Source organism: Bombina bombina, chromosome 2, assembly GCF_027579735.1.
Source record: "Bombina bombina isolate aBomBom1 chromosome 2, aBomBom1.pri, whole genome shotgun sequence".
NCBI lineage: Eukaryota > Metazoa > Chordata > Amphibia > Anura > Bombinatoridae > Bombina > Bombina bombina.
The window spans coordinates 905,493,595-905,509,520 of record NC_069500.1 but is presented as its reverse complement, the minus strand read 5'-3'; the positions used below and the strand labels follow the sequence as shown (position 1 = coordinate 905,509,520).

The following is a 15,926-nucleotide window of genomic DNA, read 5'->3' as shown; positions in this document are numbered from 1 at the left end:
CCATTTTTGGTTCAGCACCTGGATAGAGCTTGCTGATTGGTTTCAAAATGTAGATACCAATCAGCAAGCGATACCCATGTTCTGAACCAAAAATGGGCCAGCTCCTATGCTTACATTCCTAATTTTTCAAATAAAGATAGCAAGAAAACAAAGAAAAATTGATAATAGGAGTAAATTAAAAAGTTGCTTAAAATTGCATGCTCTATCTGAATCATTAAAGATAAATTTGGGTTTAGCATCCACTCAAATATAAAAGGTACTAGAACAGTTCTGCTACTTGAAAGAAACATTTTTATGTTTGCATTTTCAAATTGCAATATTCTAATGGGGCTACTGGGAGCTAGCTGAACACATCTGGTAAGTCATTTACAAGTCATATATATGCAGCCACCAATCAGCAGCGAGCTCCAGTAGTGCATTACTGCTCCTTAGAAATGCTTTTCAACAAAGAATACCAAGAAAACAAAGTCAATTTGATAATAAAAGTACATTGAAAAGTCTCTTAAAATTGTATGCTCTATCTGAACCATAAGAGTTTCATTTTGAGTTTCGAACCCCTTCAATATTTATACCATTATTTACAGTTGCTTTCAAATAAAATACTGAGCAGGATATCAATTAAATGGTAGCGCTAAATTAAACTCTGTCCTGACATTTCCTGTAATACGTTTCTCATCTCTAGTTATTCAGCTGTGAGACCTACAACATGCTCAGCAGGCTTCTAAATACACAATCCATTCAAATGAAGTACAAAATATCTTTAATTAAGAGCAGAAAGGCGTTGGTTCTTACAAGGAGTGGTGCAATTTCATCATCCTCACAATCTGCAAATTCTTTTCCAAGTACTTCACGCGTTGGCTGAAAGTAAATTATTGAGGAAACAATTAGTGAGTTTAAAAAATAACAAACCCTATTTTATTCAATTTATGCATTGCTGAATACGGAGAGCGTATTGCTCACGGACCTGATCCGCACTGTCGGATCAAGTCCGCCAGACCTTGTTAAATAGAGGCCTTAGTCTGTATTGGAAGCAGTATGGTTTAGAACGAGCAGTAATAATAATTTATTTACATAAACAGTTTAAATGATTTATGTTAGCAAATGAGTGAGTTAAAATGTAGGCATGTGCAATTGGATAATTCGTAATGTTTCGAATGTGGTATAAGGCTGCCGCTCACAGTATTCAGACTCTTTTCTGCCTTCTTGTGGATTTGTACAGATCTTTGTTTGTTGAACTTTCACAAGAAAAAAATCCGGCTTTGAAAAGAGCTGAATGCCGTGAGTGACCTCCTTCTTTCACATTGGGATCATCACGAATGCACAAATAGTCAACTAAACATATTTTATTCCATTTACAAATGAGTTAAAAGCTTGCTTAGTTTGTATTGAAAGCAGTATGGCTTGAAACGAGCAATAATAATTAGACATGTGCGATTCGGGTTCGGTCCGAATCGAAATTCGGACGATTTTTGTCGAATTCGGAGATTCGGACCGATTCGAATTCCGAATTGCGGTAGTGCCGAATCTACCGAATAAATCCGAATTGATTCGAATTTATTCAGTTGATTCGGATGGATTCGGATGGCCGTGTATTACACTAGTATTGTACAGTATACTAGTGTAATACACAGCACATCCAACTTAACACTGACCGAAATTCCGAATCGATTCGAACCGAATTTCCCACGAATCCGAAAGAATCCGAATGAATCCGAAACGAATTCATTCGATTTCTTCCAAATTCGAATCGATCCGAACCGAAATTCGAATCGGTCAGAATCAATCCGAACCGAAGCAAATTTTTTGCGGCTGCACATGTCTAATAATAATTTATTTGCATAAACAGTTTAAATTATTTATGTTAGCAAATCATAGAATGATAATACTATAAGATCATGTCAGAAAAGTACTTCGACAGAGGAAAGATTTTTGTTGCATAGTAATTTAACTCGCTAAAAAAATTAGAATGAATCTGCTTTATTATTCATGCTCCAGTGTCTTGCCTTATAAATTGTATATGAGTATAACTGATTACACTGACAAAATTCATTAACACTTAGTTTGTATATGGTTGAATTTGGTAGCTTGAAATAAAATCTTCCACAATGTAATGTTATAAGAGATGTGATGCTAGGCTTGTCAACTTTTTTTTAAGAAAATAAGGGAATCAACAAATTTCATGCAATTATACAGTAGTTACTGAGAAAAAACACTTTATTTTACAGTTTGATACATCTTCATTCAAAGGGGCATATTTATGAAAGGTCTGTCGGACATGATCAGATCCGACAGACCTCGCTGAATGCGGAGAGCAATACGCTCTCCGTATTCAGCATTGCACCAGCAGCTCTTGTGAACTGCTGGTGCAACGCCGCCCCCTGCAGATTCACGGCCAATCGGCTGCTAGCAGGGTGGTGTCAATCAACCCGATCATATTTGATCAGGTAGAATTGTGGCAATGTCTGTCCGCCTGCTCAGAGCAGGCGAACAGGTTATGGAGCAGCGGTCTTTAGACCGCTGCTTCATAACTGGTGTTTCTGGCGAGCATGAAGGCTTGCCAGAAACACGGGGTTTCAAGCTCCATACGGAGTTTGATAGATAGGCCCCAAAAAGTCTAACTTATGGCATTACACAACTTTCTCCAAATCCGTGAATTCTATTTCTTATTAAAGGCACATTGAGAGTAAAGACGTTAAAGGGCCATTATAATAAAAAAATGACATGCTCTAATCTGTTAGAGAATGTCATTTTAAGACTGTCAACCCTGCAGTACTGTATGTTTAATCCCTGTAAAGGGGTTAAACACACAGTAGAAGTGCTGCTAGGGCTTCGCAGAGCACTGCTGGTCCCGAGGGAACTCACCGCTGATCCAATTAGCAACACTGTGCATATGCGAACCTGCTCTGTCTGCTTCGTACATGGAGCCCTTAGACTCTAACTTAAAATATACCAGAGTTGGGAAGCATCATTTTTATGATATTGTTTGTAATGGGTTGAATTAATCATAGATTACTAAAAAAAAAAAAATGTAACATAAAACATACCACAATATTTTGAACTTCATCCTTGTCACACTTCACATGATACATCACCATATCTTGAGCAATGTCTTTCCGGTTCTCCATTTTGTTCATCTTGTCATAGGTATCAGTGTTCAGCACTGACCAACCAAGGAACTGGGTTAGAGACTATGACAAAATATATTTGAAACCATAAATACATAAATAAATGAAAAGTATGGTTAAAAATATCAACATTGTTAACTGTATCATTAGTCTAGTTCATTCAGTAAAGATGTCAAAATTAATGAATTGTTAAAGGGACAGTCTACTCCAGAATTTTTATTGTTTAAAAAGATAAATCCCTTCATTACCCATTCCCCAGTTTTGCATAACCAACACAGTTATATTAATATACTTCATACCGCTGTTATTACCTTGTATCTATGCCTCTACAGACTGCCCCCTTATTTCAGTTCTTTTTACAGACTTGCATTTTAGGCAACCAGTGCTGACTCATAAATAAATCCATGGGAGTGAGCACAATGTTATCTATTTGACACACATTAACTAGCGTTGTCTATCTGTGAAAACCGCCAAAACGCTCTGACATAAGAGGCAGCCTTTAAATACTTACGGCTAGATTTGGAGTTTGGCGGTAAAAGGGCTGTTAACGCTCCGCGGGTTTTTTTCTGGCCGCACCATAAATTTAACTCTGGTATCGAGAGTTCAAACAAATGCTGCGTTAGGCTCCAAAAAAGGAGCGTAGAGCATTTTTACCGCAAATGCAACTCTCGATACCAGAGTTGCTTACGGACGCGGCCGGCCTCAAAAACGTGCTCGTGCACGATTCCCCCATAGGAAACAATGGGGCTGTTTGAGCTGAAAAAAAACCTAACACCTGCAAAAAAGCAGCGTTCAGCTCCTAACGCAGCCCCATTGTTTCCTATGGGGAAACACTTCCTACGTCTGCACCTAACACTCTAACATGTACCCCGAGTCTAAACACCCCTAGCCTTACACTTATTAACCCCTAATCTGCCGCCCCCGCTATCGCTGACCCCTGCATTACACTTTTAACCCCTAATCTGCCGCTCCGTAAACCGCCGCCACCTACGTTATCCCTATGTACCCCTAATCTGCTGCCCTAACATCGCCGACCCCTATATTATATTTATTAACCCCTAATCTGCCCCCCACAACGTCGCCGACACCTACCTACACTTATTAACCCCTAATCTGCCGACCGGACCTGAGCGCTACTATAATAAAGTTATTAACCCCTAATCCGCCTCACTAACCCTATAATAAATAGTATTAACCCCTAATCTGCCCTCCCTAACATCGCCGACACCTACCTTCAATTATTAACCCCTAATCTGCCGACCGGAGCTCACCGCTATTCTAATAAATGTATTAACCCCTAAAGCTAAGTCTAACCCTAACACTAACACCCCCCTAAGTTAAATATAATTTTTATCTAACGAAATAAATTAACTCTTATTAAATAAATGATTCCTATTTAAAGCTAAATACTTACCTGTAAAATAAATCCTAATATAGCTACAATATAAATTACATTTATATTATAGCTATTTTAGGATTAATATTTATTTTACAGGTAACTTTGTATTTATTTTAACCAGGTACAATAGCTATTAAATAGTTAAGAACTATTTAATAGTTACCTAGTTAAAATAATTACAAATTTACCTGTAAAATAAATCCTAACCTAAGTTATAATTAAACCTAACACTACCCTATCAATAAAATAATTAAATAAACTACCTACAATTACCTACAATTAACCTAACACTACACTATCAATAAATTAATTAAACACAATTGCTACAAATAAATACAATTAAATAAACTATCTAAAGTACAAAAAATAAAAAAGAACTAAGTTACAGAAAATAAAAAAATATTTACAAACATAAGAAAAATATTACAACAATTTTAAACTAATTACACCTACTCTAAGCCCCCTAATAAAATAACAAAGACCCCCAAAATAAAAAATTCCCTACCCTATTCTAAAATACAAAAATTACAAGCTCTTTTACCTTACCAGCCCTGAACAGGGCCCTTTGCGGGGCATGCCCCAAGAATTTCAGCTCTTTTGCCTGTAAAAAAAAACATACAATACCCCCCCCCCAACATTACAACCCACCACCCACATACCCCTAATCTAACCCAAACCCCCTTAAATAAACCTAACACTAATCCCCTGAAGATCTTCCTACCTTGTCTTCACCATCCAGGTATCACCGATCCGTCCTGGCTCCAAGATCTTCATCCAACCCAAGCGGGGGTTGGCGATCCATAATCCGGTGCTCCAAAGTCTTCCTCCTATCTGGCAAGAAGAGGACATCCGGACCGGCAAACATCTTCTCCAAGCGGCATCTTCTATGTTCTTCCATCCGATGACGACCGGCTCCATCTTGAAGACCTCCAGCGCGGATCCATCCTCTTCTTCCGACGACTAGACGACGAATGACGGTTCCTTTAAGGGACGTCATCCAAGATGGCGTCCCTCGAATTCCGATTGGCTGATAGGATTCTATCAGCCAATCGGAATTAAGGTAGGAATTTTCTGATTGGCTGATGGAATCAGCCAATCAGAATCAAGTTCAATCCGATTGGCTGATCCAATCAGCCAATCAGATTGAGCTCGCATTCTATTGGCTGATCGGAACAGCCAATAGAATGCGAGCTCAATCTGATTGGCTGATTGGATCAGCCAATCGGATTGAACTTGATTCTGATTGGCTGATTCCATCAGCCAATCAGAAAATTCCTACCTTAATTCCGATTGGCTGATAGAATCCTATCAGCCAATCGGAATTCGAGGGACGCCATCTTGGATGACGTCCCTTAAAGGAACCGTCATTCGTCGTCTAGTCGTCGGAAGAAGAGGATGGATCCGCGCTGGAGGTCTTCAAGATGGAGCCGGTCGTCATCGGATGGAAGAACATAGAAGATGCCGCTTGGAGAAGATGTTTGCCGGTCCGGATGTCCTCTTCTTGCCGGATAGGAGGAAGACTTTGGAGCACCGGATTATGGATCGCCAACCCCCGCTTGGGTTGGATGAAGATCTTGGAGCCAGGACGGATCGGTGAACCTGGCATGGTGAAGACAAGGTAGGAAGATCATCAGGGGCTTAGTGTTAGGTTTATTTAAGGGGGGTTTGGGTTAGATTAGGGGTATGTGGGTGGTGGGTTGTAATGTTGGGGGGGGGGTATTGTATGTTTTTTTTTACAGGCAAAAGAGCTGAAATTCTTGGGGCATGCCCCGCAAAGGGCCCTGTTCAGGGCTGGTAAGGTAAAAGAGCTTGTAATTTTTGTATTTTAGAATAGGGTAGGGAATTTTTTATTTTGGGGGTCTTTGTTATTTTATTAGGGGGCTTAGAGTAGGTGTAATTAGTTTAAAATTGTTGTAATATTTTTCTTATGTTTGTAAATATTTTTTTATTTTCTGTAACTTAGTTCTTTTTTATTTTTTGTACTTTAGATAGTTTATTTAATTGTATTTATTTGTAGCAATTGTGTTTAATTAATTTATTGATAGTGTAGTGTTAGGTTAATTGTAGGTAATTGTAGGTAGTTTATTTAATTATTTTATTGATAGGGTAGTGTTAGGTTTAATTATATCTTAGGTTAGGATTTATTTTACAGGTAAATTTGTAATTATTTTAACTAGGTAACTATTAAATAGTTCTTAACTATTTAATAGCTATTGTACCTGGTTAAAATAAATACAAAGTTACCTGTAAAATAAATATTAATCCTAAAATAGCTATAATATAAATGTAATTTATATTGTAGCTATATTAGGATTTATTTTACAGGTAAGTATTTAGCTTTAAATAGGAATCATTTATTTAATAAGAGTTAATTTATTTCGTTAGATAAAAATTATATTTAACTTAGGGGGGTGTTAGTGTTAGGGTTAGACTTAGCTTTAGGGGTTAATACATTTATTAGAATAGCGGTGAGCTCCGGTCGGCAGATTAGGGGTTAATAATTGAAGTTAGGTGTCGGCGATGTTAGGGAGGGCAGATTAGGGGTTAATACTATTTATGATAGGGTTAGTGAGGCGGATTAGGGGTTAATAACTTTATTATAGTAGCGCTCAGGTCCGCTCGGCAGATTAGGGGTTAATAAGTGTAGGTAGGTGTCGGCGACGTTGTGGGGGGCAGATTAGGGGTTAATAAATATAACATAGGGGTCGGCGATGTTAGGGGCAGAAGATTAGGGGTACATAGGGATAACGTAGGTGGCGGCGATTTGCGGTCGGAAGATTAGGGGTTAATTATTTTAAGTAGCTTGCGGCGACGTTGTGTGGGGCAAGTTAGGGGTTAATAAATATAATATAGGGGTCGGCGGGGTTAGGGGCAGCAGATTAGGGGTACATAAGTATAACGTAGGTGGCGGTCGGCAGATTAGGGGTTAAAAATTTTAATCGAGTGGCGGCGATGTGGGGGGACCTCGGTTTAGGGGTACATAGGTAGTTTATGGGTGTTAGTGTAGTTTAGGGTACAGTAGTTAAGAGCTTTATGAACCGGCGTTAGCCAGAAAGCTCTTAACTCCTGCTTTTTTCAGGCGGCTGGAATCTTGTCGTTAGAGCTCTAACGCTCACTGCAGAAACGACTCTAAATACCGGCGTTAGAAAGATCCCATTGAAAAGATAGGCTACGCAAATGGCGTAGGGGGATCTGCGGTATGGAAAAGTCGCGGCTGTAAAGTGAGCGTTAGACCCTTTAATCACTGACTCCAAATACCAGCGGGCGGCCAAAACCAGCGTTAGGAGCCTCTAACGCTGGTTTTGACGGCTACCGCCGAACTCTAAATCTAGGCCTTAGAAATTAACATATGAGTCTACCTAGATTTAGCTTTCAACAAAGAATACCAAGAGAACAAAGCAAATTTGATGATAAAAGTAAATTGGAAAGTTGTTTAAAATTACATGCTCTATCTGAATCATGATAGTTTAATTTTGACTGGTTATTTTAAGAGGTTTACTACAGAAAATTATGTTTTTATCCACTGCGTAGTTTAAAAATTACAATAAAAATGAATACATTTAATAAAGATCTATATTTTATAAACCCTTCTTACTTCCATTAGTGTTTCATCCATTTCATCAAATGGTTTTCCATCTTTTCTGTTGTAAAATGTAGCAACTCCAACAATTTCCTCTTTCTTGTTTACTATTGGCAATGATAGGACATTTTTAATAACCCATCCAGAGTCATCCAATGGTCCTGTCTTAAAAATTAAAGAGATATCATTAAAATAAATATATATATATATATATATATATATATATATATATATATATATATATATTTGAATATTATGAATCTTCAGTAATGTCGAAATAAATTAAATCAGTATCGATGTATGAAAATTTTAAGAAGAAAAAAAATCAAGAAAATTGAAACAATCAATTATCAAAGTAAAATTTGATGTGGATATAAAAGTATAAAAAGGTTAGCCACAAATTAATAAATCTTGATTAACTCTCTGTAAACCAGGTACAGGTTATTAGCAATCCCCTATACCATATAATGTCAAATTAAATAACAGCAAACTGATGTCAGGAATAATGTAGGTTTGAGATTTAAAGTCTCTTTAGGGGAAACATGCATACTACGTGTTTAACTTATTATGGGCTAGATTACAAGTGCAGAACAATTGCTAGCCCAGGGTACATTATATTTTGTGCAACCTTGAGCAAAGAATAACACACATGCTAAGATACCAAGTGGAGCTAAAGATCAAAAGACACTAAACCCACCACCTATAATGGGATAGATTACGAGTGGAGCACTATGTTAATGTGCCCCGTTAAGGGGCAAATATGCCCATTTACTGGCGCACATTATATAACCAGCCTTTACAATTGGCTGGTGAATTCTCCCATGAGGTTGAGGCTTCACTTTGTGCTTAGCGCAATTAAACAGAGGTTAGACCTCTGGTTAATTAAACAAATGTGCCACAATTGCCCACCAAATAAAGAGGACAGTTCTTGAATCTTGAATGGACATCTTTATTTGTTTTTTTAAAACTGCACAAAGCAGTTATAAGGGGTTAAAGTGAGGGGATGTGCGGTGTTGAAAAGTAGTGTTGAAAGTGCCTTTACAATTAAGGTGAATGGGAACTGTGTTTTTACTGTAAATATATATATATATATATACATATATATTTATGTGCTAATATGTGTATATACACATATAAACACATAAATACACTGTGTGCAGAATTATTAGGCAAATTAGTATTTTGACCACATCATCCTCTTTATGCATGTTGTCTTACTCCAAGCTGTATAGGCTCGAAAGCCTACTACCAATTAAGCATATTAGGTGATGTGCATCTCTGTAATGAGAAGGGGTGTGGTCTAATGATATCAACACCCTATATCAGGTGTGCATAATTATTAGGCAACTTCCTTTCCTTTGGCAAAATGGGTCAAAAGAAGGACTTGACAGGCTCAGAAAAGTCAAAAATAGTGAGATATATTGCAGAGGGATGCAGCACTCTTAAAATTGCAAAGCGTCTGAAGCGTGATCATCGAACAATCAAGCGTTTCATTCAAAATAGTCAACAAGAAGCGTGTGGAAAAACCAAGGCGCAAAATAACTGCCCATGAACTGAGAAAAGTCAAGCGTGCAGCTGCCAAGATGCCACTTGCCACCAGTTTGGCCATATTTCAGAGCTGCAACATCACTGGAGTGCCCAAAAGCACAAGGTGTGCAATACTCAGAGACATGGCCAAGGTAAGAAAGGCTGAAAGACGACCACCACTGAACAAGACACACAAGCTGAAACGTCAAGACTGGGCCAAGAAATATCTTAAGACTGATTTTTCTAAGGTTTTATGGACTGATGAAATGAGAGTGAGTCTTGATGGGCCAGATGGATGGGCCCGTGGCTGGATTGGTAAAGGGCAGAGAGCTCCAGTCCGACTCAGACGCCAGCAAGGTGGAGGTGGAGTACTGGTTTGGGCTGGTATCATCAAAGATGATCTTGTGGGGCCTTTTCGGGTTGAGGATGGAGTCAAGCTCAACTCCCAGTCCTACTGCCAGTTTCTGGAAGACACCTTCTTCAAGCAGTGGTACAGGAAGAAGTCTGCATCCTTCAAGAAAAACATGATTTTCATGCAGGACAATGCTCCATCACACGCGTCCAAGTACTCCACAGCGTGGCTGGCAAGAAAGGGTATAAAAGAAGAAAATCTAATGACATGGCCTCCTTGTTCACCTGATCTGAACCCCATTGAGAACCTGTGGTCCATCATCAAATGTGAGATTTACAAGGAGGGAAAACAGTACACCTCTCTGAACAGTGTCTGGGAGGCTGTGGTTGCTGCTGCACGCAATGTTGATGGTGAACAGATCAAAACACTAACAGAATCCATGGATGGCAGGCTTTTGAGTGTCCTTGCAAAGAAAGGTGGCTATATTGGTCACTGATTTGTTTTTGTTTTGTTTTTGAATGTCAGAAATGTATATTTGTGAATGTTGAGATGTTATATTGGTTTCACTGGTAAAAATAAATAATTGAAATAGGTATATATTTGTTTTTTGTTAAGTTGCCTAATAATTATGCACAGTAATAGTCACCTGCACACACAGATATCCCCCTAAAATAGCTATAACTAAAAACAAACTAAAAACTACTTCCAAAACTATTCAGCTTTGATATTAATGAGTTTTTTGGGTTCATTGAGAACATGGTTGTTGTTCAATAATAAAATTAATCCTCAAAAATACAACTTGCCTCCTATGCATATATGGGGGGCACTAAAGGCCTTTGCGAGAGGCATCTTGATAAAAGAATCCAATAAGCAGAATAGGGGTTATGTAGCACAGATTGAGCACTTAAAACAAGATATACAGAATCTGCAATCCCAACATCATTTAACACATGATGACAGGACACTCAGATTGTTGAAAGACAGAAAATATTCACTAGATAAGTTGCTGACAAGCGAGGCAACCAGATCCTTGAAACTTGTGGATGCTCAATATTTTATACAAGCTAATAAACCAGACAAGATGTTGGCTTTTAAATTAAAAGAAATATCTAGGATAACTTCTGTCCCACAAATTCAAACATCGAATGGACAGGTTTCTAATCACCCGCAGATCATTGCGAATACTTTTGCCCAATATTATCAAAAACTATACACTATACCGACACAAGGTAACCCACTTGATTTAGCCTTAGATACCAATAATTTTTTGCAGGCCTGTAAACTACCTAAAATTGAGGAGGGAGACTTAGATAAGTTGAACGCGCGAATAACTACTCAAGAAGTGAAACAAGCAATCCGTAGTCTAAAGATTGGAAAGGCACCTGGTCCTGATGGATACTCGGGTATTTTTTATAAAACACTTATGCAAGATATTAGCCCCATCTTAGTTACAATATTTAACCATATGCTAGAAGGTGGAGAGATCCCTAAGGAACTTCTAGAGGCTCGTATATCAGTGTTGCCTAAACCTGGAAAATGCAAGCAACTTTGTAAAAATTACAGACCTATCTCGTTAATTAACTTAGACATTAAATTGTTTACCAAAATCCTGGCAGTCAGGCTAAATGATATTCTCCCAAAACTTGTCCATCAGGACCAGGTGGGATTTATTCGCAACAGGGAGGCTCCAGATAACATTCGGAAGGTAATAGATCTCATAGATTACTCATCCAAGCAGGCTGTGCCTTCTCTGTTTCTTTCCCTGGATGCAGAGAAGGCATTTGACCGTGTAAGATGGGGCTATTTGGACTTAGTATTAAAACATATGGGCTTTACGGGAAATTTTTGTGCGGCTATTTCTACAATATATTCTAACCCTTCTGCCTTTATTAAAATAGCTGGGTATAAGTCTTCATCTATAACAATTCTTAATGGAACCAGGCAGGGCTGCCCTTTATCACCACTACTATTTGCACTGTGCATCGAACCATTAGCAGCCAGCATCAGGCAAAACGTAGATATTACAGGCATTAAAATACAAGACCAGGAACATAAGATCAGCCTGTTTGCAGATGATGTTATTCTGTCTGTCACTAAACCTATGATCTCTCTCCCCCTAATATACTCGACTATTGGCAAATTTGCCAATATCTCGGGTTACAAGATTAATAATGATAAGTGTGAGGCTATTAGTGTACATCTTCCAGAACACACTAAAAAACTTTTAACACTGAATTTTGACTTTACTTGGTCTGACAGGGGTATGAAATACCTGGGCATTAACATTCCAAGCAATCTGGATCATCTATATAAACTAAACTACATACCTTTGTTCACGCACATTAAAAATTTACTATCCAGATGGAACAAGCTTAATATCTCCCTATATGGCAGATTGACTTCGGTCAAGATGACAGTTCTGCCTAAAATTCTATATCTTTTTCGGTCATTACCTATAAATGTACCCACCTCAACACTACAGAAAATACAAAAAGACATAATAGCTTTTATATGGAAATACCAAAGATCTAGAGTAAACAAACAAACCCTTAGTAGACATAAGGTGGGAGGAGGGATGGGGCTGCCGGATTTAACATCCTATTATTACGCGGCTAGAATGGCACAATCCACCCTGTGGCATAATCATTTAGATAAAATCCAATGGGTACAGATAGAATCAGACATGATGAAGACATACCCTATTTATAAACTCTTGTGGTCTAAAAAAAAAGATAGACCCACTAATTGGAGATCCTTTATCACCATAGCACATACATTGATAATGTGGGACACCTTGACAACCAAATACCCCTTGCTTCAGAGGGGATCGAAAGCGACCCCGCTGGTAACGTTATCCACTAGTTATGACCAAGATACACAGGAGAAATGGGCAAACAAGGGACTATATCGAATTGCAGATGCTCTTGAGGGGACTAAGGTTATAACTTTCCATCAGTATGCTGAACTCAAAAGGTCGGGGGTTGCCAGTTGGTTTCACTACCTTCAGTTGAGAGCCAGGGTAGCTGAAGTTTTAGGTAACGATAAGATGTCTGCTAGTTCTTATGTAGAGAGGTTGTGCTTGGCCACCAGTAGGATTAGAGGAGCAATCTCCGACCTTTATATTCAATTCAATACACCTCCTAAGTTAAATAAATTACCATTCATGATAAAATGGGAGTCTGAATTAAATTTCACCTGGTCAGCAGAAAAGTGGTGTGACACTCTTAGGTCTGGCACTTCTTTTTCGATATGTGCCCATTTAAAAGAAAATTTCATAAAAGTGGCATTCCGATGGTACTTTCACCCCTCCAGAATACATAAGATTCAGGCTAACACAAATTGTTTACGAGGTTGCAATGAAAGAGGGACATACTCCCATATGTGGTGGCATTGTTGTCATGTAATTAATATATGGTCCCAAACGTCATCTCTTCTGAGTGAAATTTTGGAAAGACAAATTAATTTATCCCCTACTCAGGCACTGCTACATGAACCCCTACCAGGTCTGAATTCAAGAGTTAATAAATTAATAGCACTTATCTGTACGATAACTAAACTAAACATAGCTAGATACTGGAAGACATCGGTGCCATCATTTTTGTTAATCAAGAATAAGATTGATTTCTACTATCAGATGAGTAGTGCTTCTGCAGACATACTAGACAATAAGGAGCAATTTTTGAGGATATGGGAACCCTGGATAATGTACTCCGAAGCTAGAAATAGAAATATACAGCAAAGATTCAGAACACCTGACTAAAACCAAAAGAGTTATGAAGTGGGTGCCCCCCTGCCTCTCCCGCTCCTGCCCAGCTTGTCTGGGTGGGTCACATCCCATTACCCTTCCCCTCCCTTTGGGATGTATCCAGTCTCCCCCGGGACAGGGGGGGGGTGATAGATAGAGCACCATGGGTCTTCTTACTGGCTGGGTCCCCTCCTCCACAGGGTTTTGAAAGGTTATTACTGATAATAATATATTATGCTTAATTTGTGCTTTTGTATATGAGGTATGTGTAACCATGTTCAATGACTTAAAATTTAGCAGAGATGGAATTCTTTGTCAAATGTAAATTATACACTGTAAAACTCAATAAAAACTTTTGTTCATTAAAAAATACAACTTGCCTAATAATTCTGCACTCCCTGTATATATGTAAATATTCATATACATATATATTTTTATTTTGCTGCCCCCTGCGCCGCACTAGGTGCTTTGCATGTCTGGAGGCATGAGAACGAGGCTCCCATTGGAGCCTATGGAAACGTGCCCTCGTGAGTGTCAGGCTTCCAGGCAATGCAAACGCACGGTCGCGTTCACATTACGCCTTACATGTAATACCAGCGCACAATTGTGTGCACTGATATTACTGAATGGAGCTTAAATATCACTTTTGCGAAAACACGATATTGCGCTTCACTAATCTAGACCAATATGAGCACAAAAGCGCTCCATGCTCTATTCATTAGAAGTATAGGGAAAGCAAAAATAGTTTCAGCTGCATTAAGATATTTTGGTTAAAATACACCAGATCGTGCATTATTCTTTGCGTGCGGTCCCACAAAAGATAAAGCACCCTAGGCTATCTGTTGCCCTCCACTTGCAATTTAGCCCACTATCTGGGTTTACAAGTGGATGGTTAACATTTTTTAACCAAAGCATCTAATTATTGTGGCCAAACTTTTTTAATGCACCTTATATTTTTAATGGATAGAGCAGGGAGCGCTTTAAGTTAACTACATGAAGAACTCCACTGCTTGTCATCTTAGTGCACCCATGACTTACTGCACCCCCGGTATTGAGCTCAAGCAATATCTGATGTGAATTTAACTGTGCACACCCATAGAAATCTATATGTGAGCGCACCCGTTCCATCCAACATGCAGATGTTAGCAAGCCCTAGACTATCGCTTCAGCAATAAAACGTATCTTTAGACTTGAAAATGAGAGCAAAAATAGAATTCAAGAGTTATAGATTGCGCTTGAGCGATCTTGACATTTGACAGCACAAATATTGTAATCTAGACCTATGAGCAAGTGAGAAATATTCTACATTTCTCTGTGGTCTATTCCAATTGATTGAAACAGAGCTGTGCAAAGTAGTTTGCATGGACTTTTGAGGGGTTTGTAAATCCTTGTCCAAAAGTAAACCTGGTTTTGCACAATTTGTTAATGTTTTTTTAGGTCACTGCAAAAACCTGTCAAATACTTTTCCTTAAAGTGATGATAAAGTGTGCATGTTTGCTAGATATATCAGATAGAATAACATGTTTATGTGTTTATGTATATACTTATAATTTTTTATTTTGAATTTTGTTTCTCATTTGCATAAATTCCTTGTTCTTATAACTTACTAACTAATGTACTGCTGCCAAGCATTTTTTTTTATTGATGGTGACATTTCGCACTTACACCCAATCAGAAAGTTTGCTGCACAGCTGACAGCTCTCTATGTGGTCTCTCTTTAAACAGATGCATGCGCAATAACGTTGACATTGATTTTTCCAGCGTGGGTTTACTAAAGGATTAATGCATGCACAGTTACAGTCGTAGAGGCAGTCCCAAGACATAGTAAACAGCGAATCCAAAACAAATCTTTTTGACAAAACAAATGTTTCATTCATGCACATCTAGTAGACATATCACAGTTTTAAAAAGTAATTTTCACATCTAGTGAACAACATTGTCATTTTTACCTGAAATTTAAACATTTCATCTGCAGCAGCGTTCATAATGTTACAAATCTGAAAAAATAATAAAAATGTCATCAAGTAGTCATCATTATAAGCTGAGAGTTATCAAGAATTTAAATTTTGGAACATTCAATTCATACATATAAATATGCATCTGTATACGTTATATTGTACCTAATTTGTTGTAATGGTGAATTTCCTATTGAATGTTAATGCTTAAACATCCTCTCTGTGTAAAATCTTCAAACTTAG

General features: G+C 38.1%; 1 protein-coding gene across 1 annotated transcript in view; it reads right to left on the bottom strand.

Annotated features, from left to right (window-relative positions):
* LOC128649817 (rod cGMP-specific 3',5'-cyclic phosphodiesterase subunit beta-like) overlaps positions 1–15,926 on the bottom strand; it is a 124,832-nt gene that overhangs the window by 72,106 nt on the left and 36,800 nt on the right. Inside the window, exons 8-11 of the mRNA XM_053703292.1 lie at positions 15,678–15,725; positions 8,120–8,269; positions 3,045–3,188; positions 793–858 (exon numbers count right to left, since the gene is read on the bottom strand). Of these exons, the coding sequence (XP_053559267.1) occupies positions 793–858; positions 3,045–3,188; positions 8,120–8,269; positions 15,678–15,725 (408 nt within the window). The remainder of the gene's footprint in view (positions 1–792; positions 859–3,044; positions 3,189–8,119; positions 8,270–15,677; positions 15,726–15,926) is intronic.